This window comes from Mytilus trossulus, chromosome 8 (genome assembly GCF_036588685.1).
Source record: "Mytilus trossulus isolate FHL-02 chromosome 8, PNRI_Mtr1.1.1.hap1, whole genome shotgun sequence".
NCBI classification, from domain to species: Eukaryota; Metazoa; Mollusca; class Bivalvia; order Mytilida; family Mytilidae; genus Mytilus; species Mytilus trossulus.
The window spans coordinates 45,962,908-45,989,758 of record NC_086380.1 but is presented as its reverse complement, the minus strand read 5'-3'; the positions used below and the strand labels follow the sequence as shown (position 1 = coordinate 45,989,758).

Below are 26,851 nucleotides of genomic sequence, written 5' to 3'. Positions count from 1 at the left end.
GTATAATTACAATATTTCATAAGTTTCCTGGTGTCAACAGTATAAATGCCATGGCAAAGGGCTCAACTTAAACTCCAAAGTTACCTGAATGTAGTTTATAATGTTATTTAAAGTGCAAGTGAATTACTTGCTGATTTTTGTTGAGCCTTCGACTTTAGTCGAAAAAGCGAGACAAAGCGATCCTACATTCCGTCCTCGGCGGAGGCGGCGGCGGCATCCACAAATATTCACTCTGTGGTTAAAGTTTTTGAAGTTGTAATAACTATACTGGATTTCTACCAAACATGGACAGATCGTTGTTTATGATCATAAGATAGTATCCAGAAGTAAATTTTGTAAAAATAAAATTCCATTTTTTTCCGTATTTTACTTATAAATGGACTTAGTTTTTCTGCAAGAAACATAACATTCACTCTGTGGTTAAAGTTTTTAGAATTTTAATTACTTTCTTAAACTATCCTGGATTTGTACCAAACTTGGACAGAAGCTTGTTTATGATCATAAGATAGTATCCAGAAGTAAATTTTGTAAAAAAATTAATCCATTTTTTCTGTATTTTACTTTTTAATGGACTTATAGTTTTTTTGCAGGGTCAAACTTTACATTCACTCTGTGGTTAAAGTTTTTAAAATTTTAATAACTTTCTTAAACTATCCTGGGTTCACACCAAACTTGGACAGAAGCTTATTAAGATAGTATCCAGAAGTAAATTTTGTAAAAAAATAACTCCATTTTTTCTGTATTTTACTTTTAAATGGACTTAGATTTTCTTCCAGTTAGCATTACATACAGTCTGCATATGAAATAACTAAGTCTACATATGAATCTGATTCATGCTCATTAGTATATCTAAATATATCTTTCTAAAGAGAAATCCCTAAAATTAGGCCCATCTGTGTGTTGGTGTGTGTGTGTGTGGGGGGGGGGGGGGGCAGGAAGGTGTATTTCCGATATTGATTTATACAACTGTCACCATAGGTAGTTTACTATCAGTTTGCAAGCTTGTCTAAATAATAACTTGGGAACATACCAGGAAATGAATAAGCCTGGCCTTATATTACACCTGTAAGATTTATTTGGAAATTGCAGTAAATGACATAATCTGATCATAATTTGAATTTATATCTTACCCCATCTCAATCTGTTATTTTGATGTATGGATAATACTTTCAACATGTTCAAGGTGTTCATTTAAAAAGCATACTTGTATTTTTGGGATATGATCTTGGGTTATTACGTTTACTTATTGTCTATAGTGGAAATGGTTACAGAAAATCCTAGCTACCTGAATGCTTATAAATCTGGCACAATTCCTCATCACGATCTATATTTACATGTACACAAGTGCTCTTGTAACTCTTACATCTGATTAGATTTAGCCCTTTCCTTGTGCATGTGTACTTTCATTCCCACATGTAGAACTGATGGTAGTGAACTGCATGATTATTTATCTTCTTCCTTCTTCTGTAATTTGAAACTCTAAGAAAATTATGTTGTTGTTTTGGGGGGTGGGTCGGGTGGGGGTGGGGTTAAACTAGTGTATTTCTTTCAAAGGATAAGGTACAGTGGTAAAAGATTCACTGTTACACTAGCATATCATTAAAAACTTATGTTTGTCAAATTTTATTCAAATGTATAACTGATCAGTTAACCTGTACAATTAGGGGCGGATCCAGCCATTTTAAAAAGGGAGGGTTCCTAACCCAGGACAAAGGGGGGGGGGGGTTCCAATCACTTGTTCCCATTCAAATACATTGATCGTCCAAAAAAAAGGGGGGGTTCCAACCCCCGGAACCCCCCCTATGGATCCGCGCCTGACAATATAGTGCTATTGATCTGAGTTTAATAGTAATTACTTTACTTATGATAGTTAAAAGAAAATGCCTCAAGTCTTTCCTTTCTGTTTTATGTTTTCAAACAGAAGCAAAATTATGCAAAATTTTGATCAAGGATTAAATTTATTTTACTATAATAATAAATCCTCCTTGATATAATGATTCATTACATTAATGTGGTTTACCCTATAACCACAAAAATACTTAATAAAAACCATCAAATTTAACAGCTCATAATTTTAACAAAGTCTCAATTGACAAATTGTTTATTAAAGGTTGTATGAGAAATTTAAGAAGTTCCTTTTCTCTCAAATCTTGGTATGTGGTTAAAGGGTCATCTTACAGTAAATCTGTATTTTTGAAATCCAATCATAGTTAGAGAATTTTAATAAGATTTTATAGACTGCTATATTGAAAATTAACTTCAGCAGGTGCTTTTAAGATTTAACTATCATTTATCAAAAGACCATATTTCCAAAATTAATTTAGATTTATCAATATACTGTTGTGTCTGGAATGTGAACTGTAGAATATGTGAAGCATGAGGATAAGGCCATTCATTTATTTTACTAGAAGGCTTAGCTAGACAACAAAAGAGTACTAAGGACACCGAAGTTTGAGCCTTAACTAGAGCATTGTATTCTGAAATTTTTACATGTAATGCTGGCCACTTTTTCATACCATTTTTTCCTTAATACTGCAGGCAATGACACTGGATATGGTGATATCCTAAATTGATCTATAGTAGCTAAACACAAGATCTATAAACTAAGACATAAAGATCAAAAACCCCAAGCAACTGCTTGTTGAGAGTTATTTGCCTTCAATTTTTTTCGGCTTTAAGGAGACTCGAGGGTATAAAAATTTCAGAAAAAAATAAACATTTGTTTTTCATTACAAATTTCATTTGTTACCTTTTGTAGGTGTTACTTTATCATATGGTACACAAATCATTCAAAACAATCAATTCATGTTGGCCCCAGATGACTTTTAAAATGTATCCATCATTGAAAAAGTTCCAAATTATCTCCCTTTGGTGGAATAATGCCATTTTTGGCTTTAAAATTGAAATATCTTTTTCAACTCATCTGTGACCTATATTTTTTTTATATAATTTCCATATAAGCTGCACTTAAACTAAATTATTGTAAAATTTGAGTGATTTCTGTAATAAAGGACTAGGGGCTATAAGGGCCATTTTTGGCCCCACCCCCAAATTCCATTTAATTTGTCATGTTGTAGGTCTATACCATAGACCTTCTGAAAATAATCGAATTTTGGGTCTAGCTCGTTTATTCTGTTGCCTAGCAACCACTAAAATGGCGGAGTTAAACTCAGCAAATATGATTTTTATACAGCTTAAATATATATATATTTGAAATTGAACCTGTTTAGCATGTAGTGAACTTTACACTTGTACACTATTTACATAATTAATTGCACTTTTTTGCCAATTCACTGTTGTTTCTCCCTAGCAACATATATGTGCCCATGGCAACAGCGATTTGTTTTCTATTTACAAGATTTAATTTTAAATATATTGAAACAGAAAGGCAATTTAAGATGTAAATTGTAAAAAGAAACAAACTCCAAGGTAAATATTAAGGGGGGAAGCAATATTGAAACACCAACAAACAAAACAAAACACCGGGTATTGCTGATATATACCAATTGTGCATCTGATGCTGGATGGGGTCTCACTTATCAGCGACAAGAAGAATAATATAAAAACAAGACACATTTAGCGCTTAGAAATCTTAATATTGATTATCTTAAATAAATAGATACAGACACATGCATTAAAGGGTGTTTTCAAAAGTCAGTGTATTTCAATCACAGTAGTTATGTGTCCGGAAGGGGTTGGGGTTGAAGGGGGCACTTCTATTTACACATTTTTAAGCTTAAAAATAAGTGAAAAGTTGAGAAAACTATCAGATATATATAATATAACTTTTTTTTCTACGCAATTTATGAAAAGGTATATATTTTTAAAAGGTGACAAAACAGCGGCACCCCCTTTTAAACATGTTATTTTTGCGATCTCAAACCCCCTCTCCCTTTACCTCTAGGCAAAGTAGAAAAAATTAAACACACAATACAAACAGTAAAATTTACTTCAAAAAAAGTCTGAGTCTGATGTCAGATTCAACTACCTTGACCAAACACTTAAACCTAAAGCGAGACACAAGGACAATCGGACAAACAGACTGACATACGCACGGACGAACAGACGCATAGACCAGAAAACATAATGCTCACAAATGGGGCTTAACAACAAAGCCGGGTCACATTTTAAAATTTACACTTCATTTTTACGCATGATTATAAAACTATTCAAAACATAACCTTTAAAAAGGTAACAGACATATAGTATGCTTACAGACTTCATGCTCTTGTTTCTATGCATGGAAAGGTCAATTATCCATATAGTACACTAGTAATTTTGGGGCCCTTTATAGCTTGTTGTTCGGTGTGAGCCAAGGCTCCGTGTTGAAGGCCGTACTTTAACCTATAATGGTTTACTTTTCAAATTGTTATTTGGATGGAGAGTTGTCTCATTGGCACTCACACCACATCTTCCTATATCTATCTGCAAATTTACAGATCTTACATTGTTGGGTTGATGTTTAAACGAGTTGTATATACATAATGTACACAGCCATGTATCACCATCACTGCTGGTGATCCAATGAATAAATCTGTTGTAGAATTGTCACAGGCTCAGGCGTACTTATATAATAATATATACATGTTTATACGGATATATGGATAGACTACCTTAGGCCGTTTCCGTTTTTTTACCATCAAATTTTATAGAACATGTTCTCTATGCACATTACCCACAAAGACACATCCAATTGGAATATAGGTAGTTTCATTTTCGAAATAGATCTTGTGTTTCTCGCCAATTATGGAAATTTAAGTAAAATACCACCCCCCACTTTTCGTTACATAAATCATGGATCTGACCCTAATACCAGAGTGAGAAGATTGCCCCATTCAAACAACAAATTTTGAATTTATAATTAGCAAAAGCACCAGAAATGTACAGATTTTGTTATATTGAAGGTCTATCTAAAATTTCATAATTAAAAAAATTGTCTTCAAAGTTGTTATTGACTCCCTTACACATGAAGTCTATTGCTGTCGGATTTTTTAAAGAAATTTAACTAGATAAACTTACGGAAATATAATTCGGATTACACTTTACATTCATAAACAAAAAATAGTAAGTTTCTATAGGTATAAGAATGTATAAACTAAACTTTGTCAGATGAAAAGGTCCAATTTGGACGGCAAATTTCAGCTTTTTATTGCTCCGCTTGGCTATGAAAAATATAAAATAAACTATCGCACCAACCTTGCACCAAAAAGATTTTTTATCCGAAGTTTGATATGTATGAACTTGTCAAAATGTTAAAATTTCTAATTGGTGCAAGCATGGTGCGGTGGTCAAAATTTAGAAAAACCATAAAATTTTCGGTATTTTTGCTTATTTTCCCAATTATGACGTCATTTGCACCTACCATTGTGACGTCATTGCACCTTTTTTAGCTAAATAAAAACATTTTTTTTAAATCATTTACTCATATTCTAATAATTTATGGAGAACAATCTGCTCTGTTAGAATTTTTATTATCTTGTAAATCTGGGGCCATTTTAGGCCATTAAAGCCCCTACTCCTTTCTTTTTTTATTTCGATATTAACTTTATTTCTCCTATTACTTCAACAGAAAAAAAACACTTTTACAAAAATGTATGCTTCTTTCGAAGGCAGATTGGGAGCGCAAATGAACATTGACCCCACTTTCTTATTTTATTTTTCTATTAATTTTAAAATAAAGTTCATGTATAGAAAAATATAGAGAAATCCTATATAAATGATTTAGACCTGCAAACCCCCTTAAACTTAAAAACAATGTTAGATAGAGTTTAGCAAATCAATAAAGCAAAAATGTTCAGCTTTACCATCCTTCTCAAAGTTGACTTGGTCAAAATTGTCAGTTGATACCTTATAGGACAATTAAGTTTATTTTAGAAAACTATTGATGATCAATCTTTGGTTTATAGAGAGAAATGGTAAACAGCAGAAATGATCAGTAAGACAATATTTTGACCTTTAAAGATCAGTAAGACAATATTTTGACCCTCAAAGATCAGTAAGACAAGATTTTGACCCTTAAAGTTCAGTATGACAAGATTTTGGCCTACAAAGATCAGTAGACATGATTTTGGCTCACAAAGATCAGTAAGATAAGATTTTGGCCCATAAATTGTTCATTTAGCACTATAATATTCTTGTTACATTGTATTAATCATATGCAAAAATGCAGGGTATCAATACAGGACATGTACTGTGCCTAAATAAGATGTCTTACTAGCTAAACACAGGTGTTACATGTTGACATAGGTTACCTGTTATGTTTCTCACCTGTAATCAAGGTTACCTGTCAAACTTCATTAATCTTATCATAATTACACAATCATTTATTACCTAAGTTGTCTATAACTATTAGGGTGTTGACTTTTAATCCCTATTAATTATGCTGGGCCAATATTTGTTTAACAGTAAAGTGGTCTTTTGAGTCAGGTTGAAGTAGGGATTGTGTGTGAATTCAAATGTTTCCATAATATAAGGGTTATAGACATGTATACAACTGGGTAAACTATATAAACCAGACTTATTAAATAGAGATGGGTATGGTCATTCAGGTACTACTTGTTAAAACATTGCATACTAAGACTAAATAGTATGCATTGATATTTTTGGAAGAAAACAGAAAACTTAAATAATTGTACTAGTATCCCCTTATGAAGAAACATTTAAAAGCTTTATATATAACATATAGAGACACATTTACTGAATTTATACCTTCTATTCATTTGACCAAGAAAAAATTGGAAGTAATGTCAGTTATATAAATTTCCTGCTTCCGAAGTGCTTTCCTGGATTTTCCTATATCAGGAACACTCAAAGTCAGATATTTGAATGCCAAGAATACATAACAACTGAAACAGTTGAAGAGACGTGTTTATGATGATCATGAAGGTCATCTTTCCATTTGTTGTTGGTGAAGTAGTGATCTATCCAAATAAGAAATGACCTTGAACTTCACAAGATATCAAGGATTATGGATAAAAAAGTTATTGGTAATGGTCATGAATTAAAGCAGAAGATGTATTTTTGCTGTTGTCCATAAATATATTTTGTCTTACTTATCCTTTGTTGAGTATAATTCTACTAACTTGTGTTGAGTATAATTCTACTAACTTGTGTTGAGTATAATTCTACTAACTTGTGTTGAGTATAATTCTAGAAGAAACCGTTTGTTTAAATTGTTTTCCTTTGCAGGACAAGACTGTGTGCTGAGTACATGGACTGAATGGTCAAAGTGTGACAGTCAATGTGGCAAGGGTATCCAGAAACGTAAACGTCATGTCAAAGAGTCAGCAGCCCATGGTGGCAAACCCTGTGGTCATCAGAGACAGAAGAGGGTCTGTTATAACGAAAACTGTGAAGATATACAAAGTGTAGAATACTCAGCCAGAGAATTGAGAGGTTAGTGGTTAAAGATAGGGATAGCAGCATTCATCCTGAACAGATAAAATCAAATTACAGTATGGTCATGTAACAACCCATGAAATAAAGGAGATGTTACAACTACTATATTTTGTACTAGTTTTGGGGAGGGGGATTGTTAATTTTGTAGACAAAAAATTGGGGTCACACCTGGTGGGAAATTATTAACCTTTATATTAGTGTCCCTGTCCAAATTGTTCCGAGAAATGTTTTGATTTATTATATCATGTATACATTCAAGACTTCACAATCCTTTCCAGAATTTAAAAACATTTTAAATGGATGTATAATTTTACTATTATTTTAATCTTCCCCTCCTAATTAGGCACACGCCCATAATTTATTTTCAGTTATCTAAGCACCAGTGCACTTGGAATGAATGCTGTATATCATAACACAATAGTTCTTTGTATATGTAAACATCACAGACAAGCCACTATGTATATTCATTCTAATCAAAGAAATGCAAATTTGTATAGCACACATATTGAGACGGTTTATTTTTAAGATAAAGAAAAAATAACCCAATAATTCTACCAGAGTTGTGAGATGTGAAGAAATACCATCAAAATAATCAAAAGGAGAAAAAAAAAATTAAAAATTTAACCCTTGATTAAGATTTGTGACAAGAAACTAAATCTATATAATTTAATTTATCTATCTACATTTGACCAAGACTTATACATGTTTTCACATCTAATGGTAAGCCCTTTGGTATTCATCTATAAGCAAGAAGCACTCAACAGTTTTTAGCTCACCTGGCCCAAAGGGCCAAGTGAGCTTTTCTCATCACTTGGCATCCGGTGTCCGTCGTCCGGCGTTAGCTTTTACAAAAATCTTCTCCTCTGAAACTACTGGGCCAAATCAAACCAACCTTGGCCACAATCATCATTGGGGTATCTAGTTTAAAAAATGTGTGGCGTGACCCGGTCATCCAACCAAGATGGCCGCCACGGCTAAAAATAGAACATAGGGGTAAAATGCAGTTTTTGGCTAATAACTCAAAAACCAAAGCATTTAGAGGAAATCTGACATGGGGTAAAAATGCTTATCAGGTCAAGATCTATCTGCCCTGAAATTTTCAGATGAATCGGTTAACCTGTTGTTGGGTTGCTGCCCCTGAATTGGTAATTTTGAGGAAATTTTGCTGTTTTTGGTTATTATCTTGAATATTATTTTAGATAGAGATAAACTGTAAACAGTAATAATGTTCAGCAAAGTTAGATTTACAAATAAGTCAACATGACCGAAATGGTCAGTTGACCCCTTTAGGAGTTATTACCCTTTATAGTCAATTTTTAACCATTTTTCATAAATCTAAGTAATCTTTTACAAAAATCTTCTCCTCTGAAACTACTGAGCCAAATTAATCCAAACTTGGCCACAATCATCTTTGGGGTATCTAGTTTAAAAAATGTGTGGCGTGACCCGGTCAACCAACCAAGATGGCCGCCACGGCTAAAAATAAAACATAGGGGTAAAATGCAGTTTTTGGCTTATAACTCAAAAACCAAAGCATTTTGAGGAAATTTGACATGGGATAAAAATGTTTATCAGGTCAATATCTATCTGCCCTGAAATTTTCAGATGAATTGGACAATCGGTTGTTGGCTTGCTGCCCTCCAATTGGTAATTTTTAAAGAAATTTTGCCGTTTTTGGTTATTATCTTGAATACTATTATAGATAGAGATAAACTGTAAACAGCAATAATGTTCAGCAAAGTAAGATCTACAAATAAGTCAACATGACCTAAATGGTCAATTGACCCCTTAAGGAGTTATTGCCCTTTATAGTCAATTTTTTACAATTTTCATTAATTCGGTAAATTTATGTAAATTTTCACCAAATATTTTTCTCTGTTACTAATGGGCAAGGTTCATTATAGATATAATTGTAAGAAGCAAGAACGTTCAGTAAAGTAAGAACTTCAAACACATCACCATCACCAAAATACAATTTTGTCATGAATCCATTTGTGTCCTTTGTTTAATATGCACATAGACCAAGGTGAGCGACACAGGCTCTTTAGAGCCTCTAGTTATGTCTTCCAGTCCCTGCATATTCATCTAGATTTGTATATCTTGTACCAGTCTTTGCACATGTTGAAGCGGTTTTAAAATGAATTTCTTTATTTCATTTTGATGTTGATACATGTACTTGAGGATGACTTACAGGTTTTGCTGTTGTTTTTCTTCTGAACTTCCGACTTGCATTATACTTCCGACTTGCATTATGCCAACAATAACAAATCTCTGTAGTCTTTGAAGTGATTTAGTTCGACAGAGAGAACTTAAGTAAAACAATCTGGTAATACATTTATAAAACAAGAAAAACAATTCATAATGCTTAAATGTTTAAATTAATGAATTATCAACAGTAGGGGTATAATAGTAGTGCATAATTTTCAGTTTTTATATAAACTAATACAAAGATAAACATGGCATCAAAATATTGTTACATTAACATGAATTTTTCTAAACAGTACAGTAACTTGTTTAAAAGGTGGCATGATTTTAATGTGATAGTTAAAAACAAGAGCATTAAAAGACACTTAAGTTTACAATGAGCAAGGTGTAGATCTAGAGGGAAAGTTTATTGGTGGTGTACTGACGTCGTGTACTAATGAAGTATACTATGATGGTAAAGTGAAAAACTTGGTCAAGTGAAAATATAATGACGCAGATAACAGCGGTGTATAATCTTCAGAATGAGGCAATACCAGTGACTGTTTATGTTTTGCGTATTTACATATAAATGTTTTTCATTGTGGCACCATTTTGAGCATAACTTACATTGTACATGACTTGTTGACTTGGTTTGTGCTCTTTGATGCCAAAACTTATTACGTTTTAAATGTTTTTCTTTGTAAGAAGGTCATTAGAAGCTAAGACCGAGATGTTAAAGAAAACTGTGTATAACATACAAAAAAAAATGTTATCTGACATATCGTTTCTATCACTATGTTGATTACTGGTAAAAGGGGAAACATTATGGCACTGTGTTTACAAGTGTTTTGGTAATTAGTTCATTGACCTGGCCCTACTAATCAAACCTCTGATAGTAATTATGTTGGTTAAGTTTAGCAATTTTCTTCATTGACTAGTTATAAACAGGTGCTCTTTTCAATATAAATAAATACTGCATTTTCTTTTAGAATTATATACAATTGTCAGGTTTGCAAGATTGTTTTATTAAGGGTGACTTAAAGTTAACTAAGATTGCTGGTTACATTTTTTTGTTCATTATGAGCAAAATTTAGTACTTTCAGTTGAATGTTGGAGAATTTATTCTTTAACTGATAAATTGTGTTGTTTCAATCCTCTTGACAATTATATGAATTGATTAAAAATAAATGTTAGCAAAAAACTTTTGAAGAAAATGCTACTAAATGTTTGGGACAGAAGAAAGAGATCTGAACAATTGTTTTGGAAACTTTTCCCAACATTACCAATGCTCATTGTGTTGGTCTAAAACAAGGCAGGGTTCATATTCATATCAAATAAATGTGTTATGTCCTGATATGCATGTAATATTTACCCCTGGATGATAATCAGTATCATCTCCTGTCAGCTGTTTTAATCTGCAGTTTGCACCCATTAGCAATTGAAAACTAATTAATACCCAACTATGTTTGCATCAATATCAATAATTCACTATGGTTTTCACATTTAAGAGTAGTTAAATTTCTCAATAGGGTAATTGTAAGCACTTTTTCAACAATTTGTATTTACAATTGTATTTTGCAGTGATTTGCATCCTGATTTAAGTCTATAGACTCATGGGTAAATTTGCATATTGTTGTTATTTCTTCTTTGATTGAGTCCCTCTGGAAATGAAGCATCAATATTTACCCAGCAAATTTGTTCTATTTCCATTCTGGTACGGCCTGGTTGAATATTGACCAAAAATGTTTGGTAAAAGACAGTTTTCCTTTCCTACACAAATTAAATTATTCAAAAATGGATTTTGCTTCCATTAGAAAACAAATACAACTTCTGACAGTTTTCTAGATTGAATATAAGAGATAACGAGTACACTGAAAAGAGTACACTGAAAAACCAATACAATTATTAACACCTCGAAAGAGATAAAACTACCTTGCTTGAATAAATTCAGAATTTTTTTATATTGAGGCCTTCCTTCAAGTTTGTATCCAAAAAAGTTCATTTGACAAATTTTGTGTAATTGTCAAATCAAGATCGGCATTGCTTATTTTTCTAAGTTTTTTTAAAAACTAAAATGGTACATTGTTAGGACGAAGGACTTGTTGGGCAGTATAATAACAAAATGATGGTTTAAATGTTGTATATTGATATCAAAATGACCATCAGTATTTTTAGAATTTTAATATAGTTGTGATTTTCACCTTGCTACTGGCATTCTGCAGGTGTGGGTTCCTTGAAAAGACATATTTGTATTAAAATATTTCTCTGGATCAAAGCAGACTGTCACTTCTTGACACAAGAATAACAAACCTTGTCAAACTTTGTCTGAAATGATTTATGGAATCTAAACAACCAAGATAATAGATAAAGTGTTTGGTGGGTACTTAACTTTTATAACATGTAAATGATAGTTGAAAATGGACAATGATCTTCAGGCCACTTAGAAATTTACATGAACACAATAACTGTAAGACAGTGGAAAGTCAACAATCTAAATCAAATCAACCCCTATCAGTGATTGTCTGGTCATTTTGTTATAGGTATGTTTACACTGTATATATATACATGTACTTATTTTGGGATAGTATGTATGGTGCCTCATGCACATTTCCCCCCTTTTTCCCCAAATTGACATTTTCAAATTTATATCAAATTAAACATACAATGTAGGAACATGATCATCTCATAACAACAATTCTTGGATAGCCTCAGCTTCACATGTTCATAGGTATATCCTATAAGACTTATAAGTCTTCTTTATGGTGAAGGCAATTGACTGAAATGTTGATTTATTGATTTGATCTTTACAACCAGTTGCAGATATTTAATGCACATTTAGCATCAACTCTATACACCTACATAATTATGCTGACTTCTGGATGTCCATCTGATATAATCTGTGTTGTTCTGTTGCTATCACAAAGTTGTTTATCTTACATACTTTTTCATTAGTTGTTTATCTTACATACTTTTTCATTAGTTGTGTATGACTTTCTCCTGTCAATAAAGCCACTTAGATCACAACCAGAAATGAATGATTTGTTGAGCTTCTAAACCAATAACTCAATGTTCTATTTGTTGTCAGCCTGCAGGCATAATCAGTGAACCAATAGATATTACCAATAATGGAATGTTGCACCAAGTTATCCTTTCTATATGTGTCAATTACAACAAGAAACAGGAAAACAGAAAGCCACAGAACTGGTTAAGTTTATGTAAGAGACTAATGTTTGACAAGTGCAGATTTACTCTAGCAGAAAACTAGTATTTTTTTTGTTTAAAAAGGTTAATTTCTTTCAATGAATGAATGTGATGCATGTAATGTGATGGATTTTTTTTTGGTGATCACTCGAGGATGGCTGATGTCAACTTAATGATATGAAAAGTTGGTCAAGTAAAACATGTAAGAATCGGTGCATTTTTGTGTTCTTTGTGGTCTCCCCTGTAGATGGGCTTGTTTTGACACTATATATTCTCTGTTCCATAGACCATCTCCAACTTCACAGTTTAAAAGTTATACTTTAAGTACAGACTATTGTGCTATTGTATACTTCAAAATGACATCCATTATTGGAAATGATTTGTTCAAACCAGCAGGGACAATAATTTATCAATCTCCAGGATAACATCACTGTAATATAAACCACAAAAGTAGTGAAACCTGGTACATTTGTATACATTTGAAAAATTAATTTACTTAATCACGTCATGAAAATTCAGTAAACAAAGACTGTAAACAATGGTATACAAATAAGATTGAATTTAATATGGTAAGGACTGTCAAAATGTAATATATAGAGAAAGTTACATCATTACAAACACACTTCAGAGATCTTTGTTGTTCCTGGTTGGTCTTTGTGGTTTTTGGTGTCATCAGGTTCATCAATACACCATAATAAATATAATCTATAAAGTTAAGTGAGAAATTAAACACTTTATACATCAAATTTAGTGTCTTTTTTAAAAATGTGGTTACAAATTAGGTTTATTAGTCTTATTTGATGCAGAGACATACAATTTAAAGGTTTCTGGTCTTAAAATCAAATTATGCACCCACTAAATGTTTTGCCACCACTGAGTCCTTGCTTCACCTTAAAGTCGTTGTGTTTACTTCAACACTACAGAAACTTATGACGGTCAATAAAAGATATACGATTTTTCGCAGTACTCTATCTATGGTATTTATGCCAAATGTTTAGCTATTTTAGTTTAAACTTGAAGGACTGCATTGACACTTGGCTTGATATTATCTTTTATCCAGCAGTCAGCAAAGTACCTGACATGACTTATTATTTCTGTGTTAACTTCATTAAATCTAGACTAATTCAACAGCTCCCTGTGGTTTGTCTGTTTCTTTCTTTGTTACATCTTGTTATTTCATTACAATTATTATTTGCTATCGACACTGTTGGAAAGAAGATGGGGAAATTTCATTAAAAAAGTATTGAACTGTGTGCAACTTCATACTTTAATAGTCTGAAGCATACAGATCTAATTGAAGGTTTTGAACACATGATGGGCTTAATTCAACTTCACAATCTATTGAAAAATTAATATTAAAAGAAAAACTATTTATATAACAGATATTGGTTTTAAGTATAAGTTCTTATTTGCTGCTGGAGTCACCATGGTGGTATATCAAAGAAACATACTTACAAATGTTATGTTGGCAGATCTTTTGGTCTCTGTAATAGGAAATATATTTGGTTAGATTAAATCAATTTAGATCTTGTAGCTAACCAGTTATATTAAGCTCATTACACACATAACTAACTCAATAAGCTGTATATTGTGACTAAATGATTCTTATTTCTTAGGTTCTTATTAGATTTACTGGGCATTTGATTAATAATTATTAACACAAAGTTATTTATTAAGTTTTGTGAAAATTTATACCCAAAACCAAAATCTTTAAACAATTTTAAATAATCAGTTCATACATATTTTTATTAAGGATGAACTTAGGTGAGGTTAGGTGAAAATTAATAAATTAAGAATTTAAATTGATACTATTAGTCATTAGAGCATTCATTAAGGATGAAAATTAGCTATAAATAATGATAGGTCATGGACCTCCATTTCGAGATAGTTGAGATTTAAAATATGGCGGGAAAAGGCTGACTGAGATCTTCACCTTACATTTGCATTGGTATTATTTGGGTCTCAAAACAAAAGAAAGAAAATCAAGAATCGTCTAAAATTTTGGTAAATGACCTTTCATGAGCTATTAAATCTTACTCAAAAAAATAAATGGGTGTTATGGTGCAAAATATTTTACCAGGTATTGTATGGAAAAACACCAAGGAGTCCGAACATTTAACACAAATTCCAAAACCCCACCTAAGTACATCCTTAAAATAATATTTGCTTTAAAAGACTACATTCTCTATAGCTAAGAAACGTTAATTATTTTTACATCCCTACATGTCTTTGAACTTATTTATTTATACCGGATCAGCTGAGTTAAGCATTTCTGGTCTGTTTTAACCTGTTTTGTTTAAAGAAGGGATGTCATTCTGGCTTATCAGATGTTTCAGTGAAGTTCACTTCCATTCATCCAAAAACACATCTGTTCATTAGAATCTAAATCGTAGTTAAATTGTTGCCCCATTTGTAAATGAAGTTGTGGTTGGATGATAACCAGTAATCAAGTATAATGGTTTCAAAACTGGAAGACAATGAAAATGACAGCTAATGATTCCATTTACTATTCTGTATACATTATATAAAGATACCATAACCTGCCTTAAAATATGCAAGTACAACATATATGTGTATTGGAAGTGTAGAGCTTGTATAAGACATGACACTGCTAAATAATAGATTAGACAAGAATTAATAGCTATCTCCTTGGGCTTTTGAATTGATATTTTATTACCAGTTTTAGCTACTGGACATATATATATAGAGAATGGGTGTAGTATGAAAGTTGATACTAAATCTTAAAACTTGTGTGAAACTCTTGACAGGTCATTTCTTTAAGTTAAACTTTTAATTTCCCAATAAAAAAGTTATTGATGATGACCCAAACTTTGGTATCAGTTTTATGACCTTTTAATAACTATAGCTTTTGTGACCTTTCAATAACAGTTATATGTGAAATCTGTTGAAGGACAATAACCTTTTTAGTGTGGTCAAATTTTATAAGGCATTGAAAAAAATTATAAGTAGATAGATATAAGAAGATGTGGTGTGAGTGCCAATGAGACAACTCTCCATCCAAATAACAATTTAAAAAGTAAAAGGTTTATATTGTTAGATGATTTTTAGCTTGCAGAGGTTATATGTAATTAGTTATGCAGAAAACTTCTGTGTACATCTTCTTTTATTCATAAATAGTATGAAATAATAATCCACAAAAAACAGACTCTATTTAAAAAGAGTCCCATCACCTTGACATATACCTGCTTTTCTTTTTACTCATATTAATGATAAGACAATTTATATAAATGTGTTGTCCGGCCTGAAAACAGTGTGGCTTTATATATTAAACCTTGTGTTTTAATGCTTATTTTCATTCTTTTACATGTTAAAGAATTTTTCTTTTTGATGTGATCAGAGAGGCTTTGGCATTGTTACAGCTATTTGTTTCATATTTGTAGACTTGTACTGTAAAAGATTTTATGCCCCTGTCATGTTTTTGATGTTTTTTAATTATAATAATCCTACCACTTGAAAAAATCCCAGCCAAAAGCAATTTTACAACACTTTTTCTCTCTTTTGGAACTTTCAAGTTTTTTCTCTCAATCAGTTCATTTTTTTAACATTATAAGATAGAAGCAAGAGGAAAAAAAAATATTCAGAAAGATATTAATTTCTGTTAAAAGTTGGAGGCAACATTATCAAGCAAAAATCACACAATATCCATTGGTTAATTGTAGCATTCAAGTTGATAATATTGGCAACCTCGGAAGTAAGGCGTCGTAAAATGTGGCATTGTTGATAGTATTGGCAACAGCGGAAGTAAGGTGTCATAAAAGGTGGCATTGTTGATAGTATTGGCGACAGCGGAAGTAAGGTGTCGTAAAAGGTGGCATTGTTGATAGTATTGGCGACAGCGGAAGTAAGGTGTCGTAAAATGTGGCATTGTTGATAGTATTGGCCTCAGGAGAAGTAAGGTGTCGTAAAATGTGGCATTGTTGATAGTATTGGCCTCAGCAGAAGTAAGGTGTCGTAAAATGTGGCATTGTTGATAGTATTGGCAACAGCGGAAGAAAGGTGTCTGTTGTAAAATGTGGCATTGTTGATAGTATTGGCAACAGCGGAAGAAAGGTGTCTGTCGAAAAATGTAGCATTGTTTAGTTGATAACATTGGTGACATCGGAAGTAAGGTGTCTCATCTGTTATAAGTAACATAAGATAACCTTTTGATAGCCCATAATTATATAATCAATGGTTGTTACCAACTCAAACAGGATTATCACTTCTTTGCATATCATACAAAAGAAGTGAAGCTTTATTATCATGTTTTGAAAGGAGGATTATGCAGAGAATTTTACTGGATAAGATAAAAATATTTATTTAGGAGTTTTTAAATAATATTTGTGAATTTAATTGAAATTTTTCACATGCCACTGATTTTAAGTTTTGTTGATATAGCAAATTCGAAATTAAATTTGAAATTTTGCATTAATTTATGATCATATATCATTTCATGAGTCTGTCATTGGCATGATTTACTTTGCATTTTCATATGTTTTGTCATTAAGTTGCAAATGCTTTTCCTTTCATTTGAAAAAGGGTCCCTATAAAATTTGCTATACTGAAAAATTAATACCCTATTAATCTTGGAAGAAAAAGAGGTATAAAGTGAAATGTCTGAAAAATTGGTTGTTGGTAATTGTCATATAGATTGTTAATGTACTTTTTAATGAAAAAGTCAATATCAGACAAGCTTTTTAATAACTCTTCATTCAAAACCTTCTTGAACTAATTTCTTTCAAAGAGATGAAAATCTATTTAATGTAAAAATGTATTAAATTAAAAAGTCAACAAAAATTATTGTAAGCCATGAATCACAGACATTGTCGTGCCTGATGGGAAAATTGATTGGAAAATCGTTTTTTTCGAGATTGGGTTATAATGAATTGCTTCGTTTGGTTTAATGTGTTGCTTCGAGTTATGTTATCCTGTTAACTATCATTAAAAAGTTTTTCTTTTTTTTTAAGAGACTTTTTTAATTTCAAAATTGTTCTGTGCATTGTGCAAAATTACATGGTACACATAACATTTTCTTCAGGTTATTGACAGTTACTGTAAGCAATGCATATTAAAAGAAAAAAAAATAATAAAGGGGCTTCAAATATAAACCCAATACTATTATTATCTAATTGTGATAATATGACTTTAATGTTGCAGGCCAATCAGAAACAGTGGTTTATAAACAAAGTAAAATTGATCAGAAGTTTGATAAATTTCCATTTCATTCTCAACTCCCATTGCTATTAGCTAGTATTGTCAGTTTTTGTGCTGAAGGAACTAATGTTCACATCATTTGCTCTCTCTTAACCACAATGATATTCTGATTAATTTGGTGTTAAACAACAATCAACCAATGATTTACAGGATTGAATGCTTTTGTTGCATTACACAGCTATATAGCCAACCAATGCTCTAGATGGCTTTCATTCAATATCTGATCTCATACACACACCTTTAGTACTTTGTCATAAACCTATACATATTTCTCACTTCTCAAGGTGTTCTGTGTGAAATATACATGATCAGGATAATTTACCACTTGAGAGATGAAAGAAAAGCCCAGGTATAAGATAGATATGAGGATAATTATAACCTGTTACAGATCTCAAGTGATGATCTTTGTTAATTGGAGCAGAGAAACTCAACAGTTAGTTCAAGTTGTTAATGACTGAAATTTTTATTTTTTATATTGATCAGATTCTTGTGTGTGGAAACCTCAGATTTGTATACACTTTAGTAATCTTCTCTTTTTTTCCCGATTAAGTTAGAATTGAGGTGTGAGCAGTGCATTTAAGCCATCTAAAATTATATTTTCACCTTCTGACCACTTAATGTGAATAGAAAGATTGGGTCCTTTTGTAATTTGGCAGCATCATGAGGAAATGCAGTTTGGATGGGGCCACAGGGCGGGACCAGTGAGCACTGCGATCTGGACACATCTAAACTTATATTTATGCCTTCTCAATATTTCATTTAAGTTGGAACTTTTAAAAATCTTAAAAAGGAAAATATAAAAAAAATTTGGTGCACATCTTTATTTTCCTTTTATGAAGAATACTTGAAGCAGGAAGATTTAGAATTCATGTCGTTGTTCTGCAACATCTGAAGACCATAATCAAATAATATCTGACTCAGACTGTAACAGAACACTGATTTGCATGTGATGAATTTAGATGAACCTGATTTACCTTTGAGATTTCCCCTGTAATTTGTACAATTAATCAAAAACTTTTGAGATTAGCCTGTGATATGTCCAAATTGATTAGGAAGAAAATCATTTGTCACCAGAGACATGCAATGACCACCCTTAGTTATGATAGATTGTTTAATGATATGAGATGTTGGTCATTAGTTACACCATGGTACTGTTGATTAGTACCTTAATTATTGAGATATGTCTAAGGATAAATGAAGAATAGAGTAGCTAATCGAAGTTGCAAGATAGTATTAGCTAAGTATTATGTTATTAGCAACTTGTGATCAAATTTACACCATAATTGAATTCACTGTCTTCTACTCAGTGTTAGACTTGAGGTGTTACTAATGGCTCCTATACAGTTCCAAAAGAAAAAAAGCATGTATTACAAATGTAATACTGAACAAGAAAATACAAAAATTCAAAGCAGAAAAAAATGTTGAGATCATTTTTACTTACAAATTTTTAGCAATATTAAAATTTTCAAGATGTATAAAGCTTTTTAACGTAGAGGTAAAAAGCAAATTAAATAGATTAATTAAAAACATTTCAACTGGATATATTTTATCGCTCTTCATGTTGACCAAGGCCCCAACCTGCTGATACAGCGTAAAATTAATGAGAAGTGTCATTGGAGAATAGTTTTTAGAAGGGGAGGAGGCATATAGTTACTTGTTTTTGGTGTACTTATATTTCTAAGGTTTGATTCCGTTGGTGTTTGATAAATATAGAATTAAAACTAACTATTCATAATGAAATTCAAAAGCTTATTTTCCCCCTCTAAGTTGGGATTGACATTATAGATTTTGCCATGGTTATTTTTTGCGTTCCAATTGGTTGCTGTCTCATGGACACAGAGTCCCAATCTATCCTTTTAGTCATACTAATCATATTTTTTACAAAAGTTTCAGCATTAAGACTAAGACGTGAGTATGGAACATACCAAAATACAGTAAATGTATGTAGATCGCTTCAAACATTTACCTCTAACTATCCTTGCATTACAACAGTACAAATTTGTAATTTATATTCCTTGTTATAGATTTTTATTTTTGGCTATATTCAATTATATCTTTAGATAAGCTGTTTAATTGTAATATTTAATTTAATTCCTGCTAGATTTTATACCTTTGCTTTAAAATAGGTGGCATTATAGAAAATACTCCAAAATTTTTGGCACAAAATATAATAAAAAAATCATAAAATTGTAATTGACTTTTATATTGTCAGTTCTTAGTTGTTTTTTATTAGTCATTAGTTTTTGAAACCAGGAAAGATTGTCCCTTTTTGTGAAAAGTATGCAACCTAGCAACCATTAGTTCATTGACAGTATGTACACTACAGACTTCTACACATTCTCATGTATTTTAAGGGTGGATGCAAAAGTGAAGTTTGCTGGTCAAGTGTATTTCATCTGAATATAAAGTGGTCAGTTGTCTTACATTGACTGAAGGCTGAAAGATGTCAATGCCAAAAAACTAAATATTTTTATGCTCAATTAACATACAACTATAGAGTTAAAGTAAATGTGATCTATTGAGGAGGGCTTCCTGGATACCCCTGCTGATGTTAGTGAATTATACTATTGTCCAAAGATTACATTTACCTCATTTCATATTCCTCCCCTACTTAATTAATTCAATTCTGTGTTGAATGGGTGTAAAGATAAAGTAAAATGTGAGTCAAAGGTAATTCTGTCTTAAGATTAGCACAAAAAGTAGGGGACATCTCAAAACATCTCAAGATCTGGTAGGTTTAGACATCCTTTTAGGGGTATCCAGGAGTATGGTCTGTTTACCTTAATTAATTTTTGTAAACATAGGCAATATATATTAGATATTTTTTGTAAAATAAGTTCTATTTAAACGGTCCTTTTATACCCTGAAGTATAAGGGTTGGGTTGCATTAAGGTCAAGGGGTAGATAATAGATAAAGGAAGATGTGGTATGGGTGCCAATGAGACAACTCTCCATCCATCAACAATTTATAAAAGTAAACTATTATAGGTCAAGTTTTTTTAAAGTTTTTTTTAGGTTATGACTTTAATTTTGGGTTTGGACATGTTTAAGGTATTGAGGTTTAAGGGATGTCAAAGTTAGAATTAGGGTGAATTTGTTAAGCATACAGTCCTATATGGGTTGGGTACCAGTAAAGTAAATGACAGCCAGAAACTATCAGATTAATTGCAGTTGGGATTTGCTTTACTGCCAGCTATTTTATGAGAGAATGAAAACTGCAACATTTACCAGAATCTAGTAACAACAATATCAGTGTATAGGTAGAGGAGATAATGTATCACGAAACATCCTGTTCCCTTATTAGAACTTCATAATTTCAGTTTAATTGACATTTGAGGGACTGGAACACTTCAGTGATCATTAGTCCATTAAAGACAATCTTCATTTACTTAAAGTTTTAGGAAATGTTGTATGTTAAAACATTTAAATTTACTAAAAAATCATTTGCTGATTCATATTATTTTTCTATTGATATGAGATTCACAGGTGTGCATTATGTATATCTTTTAAAATATATTTTGTCAGCTGTCAAATTCAATAATACTTATTTAATTTATATCTGTAAGAAAATATGCTAACCAGGTGGAGAAAAAATAATTTGCCTTTCACAATTAGTGCAAGATCTTTTAAAATATTGGTCCCTTTAAAAAAAGAAACCTTTGCACAATGCACATATTGTATAGAGATTGTGCATAAACTGACATTTCTTGCTGATTTACGACTTGGGTGCAAGGGACATCATGTTATGTCAATGAAAATTTCATTCATCCAGTTTTCTTTAATTGCAACATTTTAAAGAAAAAAAGTCTCATTTGTTCAGATCTATAGATATTATCAGTGAGGTATATAGCTATCATGACAGCGGGTATGTTTGATACTGTTTTCATCCAATACATATCAGAAAAAATCTAACATGTTTGATTATCTAAGATAGCATTGTGGTTAAATGAACCATAAAATCATTTGAATAGTTTGCCATTCTACCAATTTACTGTATTTTTTTATGTAGGTCAGGTTTAATCAGTTAATTACAAGCAGATCATTTACTAAGAGCAATGTCTTGAAATGTAACGAGGGGGTGGAAGTGGATCTTCATGAAGTCATTTGGCTTTTGCACAAAAATTAAGTGGGAAATAATAGTAAGGCTAATAACACTATATTTTATATTAACCAGTAAAATTATTGTGGTTCTTGATAGAGGACAGAAGTCAAGAGTTAAAACTTATAATTTATGGTAGTTCAGATCTAAGGATGTTCTATTTTCAGTGAATAAACAGTTATCGTTCAAACAAAAATTTACTCAAAAGAAGAAATCCAGTTGTAATTTATGGAACATCACAGCCATAAAATGTACACTTAATGTCACCATACAGAGCAATCACAACAATAAAAAGTACACTCAATGTCACCATACAGGGCAATCACAGCAATAAAAAGTACACTCAATGTCACCATTCAGGGCAATCACAGCAATAAAAAGTACACTCAATGTCACCATATAGGGTAATCACAGCAATAAAAATTACACTCAATGTCACCATACAGGGCAATCACAGCAATAAAAAGTACATTCAATGTCACCATTCAGGGCAATCACAGCAATAAAAAGTACACTCAATGTCACCATATAGGGTAATCACAGCAATAAAAATTACACTCAATGTCACCATACAGGGCAATCACAGCAATAAAAAGTACACACAATGTCACCATACAGGGCAATCACAGCAATAAAAAGTCCACCAAATGTCAGTAAACTGGCCGATCACAGCAATAAATAGTACACCTAGTATCAGTAAACAGGGACATCACAGCAATTCAAAGTACACTCAGTGTCCGTAAACAGAGACATCACAGCAAAAATATTACACTCAATGTCAGTAAACACTGGGACATCACGGCAATGGAAAGTACTGCACACAATGTCAGTAAAAGGGGACATAACAGCAACCAAAAGTACTGCACACAATGTCAGTTAAAGGGGACATAACAGCAACCAAAAGTACTGCACACAATGTCAGTTAAAGGGGACATAACAGCAATGAAAAGTACTGCACCCAATGTAAGTAAAAGGGGACATCACAGCAATGAAAAGTACTGCACCCAATGTCAGTAAAAGGGGACATAACAGCAATCAAAAGTACTGCACCCAATGTCAGTATAAGAGGACATCACAGCAATGAAAAGTACTACACATAATGTCAGTAAAAGGGGACATCACAGCAATCAAAAGTACTGCACCCAATGTCAGTAAAAGGGGACATCACAGCAATGAAAAGTACTGCACCCAATGTCAGTAAAAGGGGACATCACAGCAATCAAAAGTACTGCACCCAATGTCAGTAAAAGGGGACATAACAGCAATGAAAATTACTGCACCCAATGTCAGTAAAAGAAGACGTCACAGCAATGAAAAGTACTGTACCCAATGTCACTAAAGTGGGACATCACAGCAACAAATAATCGAATGTCACTATCATTGTATACTGAAGCTTTTCAGAACAGTTGGTTGTATATCATTTTCTTCTTTTTTAAAATGCCTGTACCAAGTCAGGAATATTACAGTTGTTTCCATTCGTTTGATGTGTTTGAGCTTTTGATTTTGCAATTTGTTTATGGACTTTCCATTTTGAATTTTCCCTAGAGTTCAATATTTTTTCAATTTTACTTTTGGCTGTTTGAATATCTTCTGCTTTTACAAGTGGTAGTAATCTGCTGATGATAATAATTTAATTGAAAAAGTTGTGACTATTCTCAGCAACACAAAAAGTAAAATTATTGAAAGAGTTCACTTATAGTTGTTTGTCAGGGTAACTAAATTATTTTACAAAGATTCAATAAAACCACACTATAAACTATTTTCTTACACACTAAGGTGCATTTATATATCCATACTGGCATCACATACAAATGGCATCTTTGGGAAAGATAAATCAGAGATTTGCTCTGAGTCTTCAGAAATAAACAAGGAAACAGATTGTTCATATTTCAGTCAAAAAAAACACAATGACACCATTCTTGTACCCTTGTAAAAGTTTAGGATCTTTTTATTGGCTAACCTTATTTGTGGAATGAAAGTTAAAATTTTATTGTAACATTTTTTACTTTTATGCATGTATTTATGATAATATTTGACCATAAAAACGACAAAGATCTCAGTATTTTTATTATGTACTTTAATATCATTAAAGGAAATTTTAATATCCTGCCAGATGCACATCATAAATTTTGGACAACTAAAAGGTGTGTTTATGATGATTGTATTAACTGCTTTGTTAAATTTGAATATAATTCGTTTTAGAAAATAAAGGAATAATTTAGCTGTTATTTTCATTAAGTTTTAGTGTCTGTTAATGATATTAAGTATCCATAATAGTTACAGGTTGGAAGCAGGCTTACATTGATTTCTTTGTCATGTTTTCATTAAAAGAGATGTAAGAGGTGACTAAAGCAAGATTTACACGACCTCTTTATTTTGGCAAATTATTGGACTGAAAAGAAGGGTACCCAGAAAGATGTTAGTTCACATTAGGGTTATTTAGTCCAGTGTATTTACCTAAATTGTGGTCAAACTTAAACTTATGCTTCAACATTCATACCTGTTCAGCTGATATAGTAGAAGTGTACATGTATTACACAATAGCAATTTAAGGATTTGAAAAATTAGGATCCATCATGAACAGTATGATTTGTGCTATATAATTGAGAGCTAATGATTGCATTCAAAACTGTTAACCAAAAATAGCATATAATCTGAATTTTTTGTCACAGTACTACCTTACAGGAAGGTTTGTTGAGACATGTCCCTGTGAGGACACTGCTAACATATCTGAAGACCATTTGTTTTATGTAATGAGGTAAATAACATAAACTTGTCAGTTAATTGATATTGGGTAGGTGTGAAGTAGGTAACAACCTCCTGGTGATGTAATTAGTTTACCTGTCCAGCACCTGGTCACACCTGTAAACTTGTCAGGTGGACAATCTGATAGCTCAGATGTTTGCATACTAAAAATGCAGTGATTGAGAGAATTCAAAACATGCACAGTGGAACATTCCTACATTTGTCAGATTCTTTATGAAAGTGACTGCCAAAATGATATAATCACAAGGCAAACATTTAATTTGCAAAATTAACATTCCTAGAACTATATAACATAGTCATTGAGGCGGAAATGAGATTGAACTTGGATACAAAAGTCATGTTATATCTGATTCTTTAGTGGATTTTTCCTGTGCATAAGATTGTAACCCAGTTATAATATATCTTTAGATTTATACTTTTTCTTTTAATTAAAAAAAAAATCACTTTTGCTAAAGAATTTTAACTTCCTTTTTTTAAATACTTGAAAACAACCAATTTTTTTCTTTAATGAAACAGATTTTTTTAAGGTGTCTGGACCATAATGCTTCAGATGGACCAGGTTATTGGAGTCCCTCTGATAACTTCTGTTGTTAAATTCTGCTGATCTACTTGTAATTTAGTCTTTTCAGTAATTTGGAAAAAACAGAAATCGTAGACAAATATGAAAAATGAAATACTTATGATAACCAATGACATTAGCTATACTCAGTGGATATTTTGCAATAGATATAAATAATTCAGTGCAATACGGTGAATTAGTCTTTTGATCATAACACTTTTCAATAAAAATTGAGGTAGATTGTTGAGACAGACCAGTATGCATGCTTCCTGCTTAAATTATAAATGAATATTTCTCAGAAACAAAACATTAAAACAGAACTTTTACATTAAATAGAAGTGAAAAAATAATGGATTGATAGTTGTGTTGAATTGTTATGCAAGAACTGTGATAATAAATATTAAAAGCTTGAGATTCCAAAAGAGATACGTTAAAGAATTTAAAGAAATATTGAAACTGCAAGTCTCGAGAGAAACAAATTGTAAAAGCTCCCAGTAACTTGAAAGTTTATTTGGATTTGACTGAACTAATAAACAAAGGAATCAAAAGAAAAAACTGGTTTAAACACAAGTTTTCAATATTAGAATAACGCATTGATGCTTTATATTTGTTGTTTTAACACAATTGTTTCAGCAACTGAGTAGAAAAATATCAGTCAAATTGTTGTTTGATTGTTAGTTGTGATTTCCCAGTGTATTGTATGGTTTTATGTTATCTTTTTATCACTGAACATTATGATGGCTAAAATCAAATTCATCACTCAGTATTATTGCTTGGCAATATCAGATACAAGAACCAGTATTAATCGGTCTATAACTTGACTAACTGGTATATATCTTGTAAAACTTCACTCCAGTGATAAATATCGTTAACAGTGATTTATAGTTTCTTAGCTGAACAAAATCACTTTTAAATTGTAACCTTATTTAGACAATTTAAATAATTGACTTGTATAAATGTTAAAAGTAAGGATATTTTTTTTCTACTTTGAAGGTTAAGTTTGTTTTACAAGGAAAACCACACCACAAAATTTAAACATTTTTAAAAGTAGTTAAATATTAAACACTCAAGTCATATTTTGAAAATTTAATTGAGCTATCTGGTGTTATTTTTGAAAAAAAAGGAAAAAGTTTTCATTATGAAGAAATATGTTTAACTGAACACATACTTATTCCAGGACATGCTTTGTCCCAAGTATGTTTGTTTACTGTAGGTCGATGTGGTTGATAGTTGGAAATGATGACATTTACCTGATTTTTTTCAAAATAAGCTGATGAATATCCATGATATTAATTAGTGTACTGTATAGACTTGCATATAGAGGTTGTGAATAATTTAACACAATTTGATTAAAAGATAAAAGAAAATATTGACTTATTCTAGGAAATTATTAGAAAATATTCATCAATGCAAACGTTTGGAAAATTAGA

The 26,851-nt window shown here is 31.6% G+C and overlaps 1 protein-coding gene across 1 annotated transcript in view; it reads left to right on the top strand.

The window, feature by feature from the left end:
- The window catches only part of LOC134681025 (somatomedin-B and thrombospondin type-1 domain-containing protein-like), a 58,832-nt gene that overhangs the window by 14,482 nt on the left and 17,499 nt on the right, over positions 1 to 26,851 (top strand). Inside the window, exon 2 of the mRNA XM_063540399.1 lies at positions 7,189 to 7,395. Within this exon, the coding sequence (XP_063396469.1) occupies positions 7,189 to 7,395 (207 nt within the window). The remainder of the gene's footprint in view (positions 1 to 7,188; positions 7,396 to 26,851) is intronic.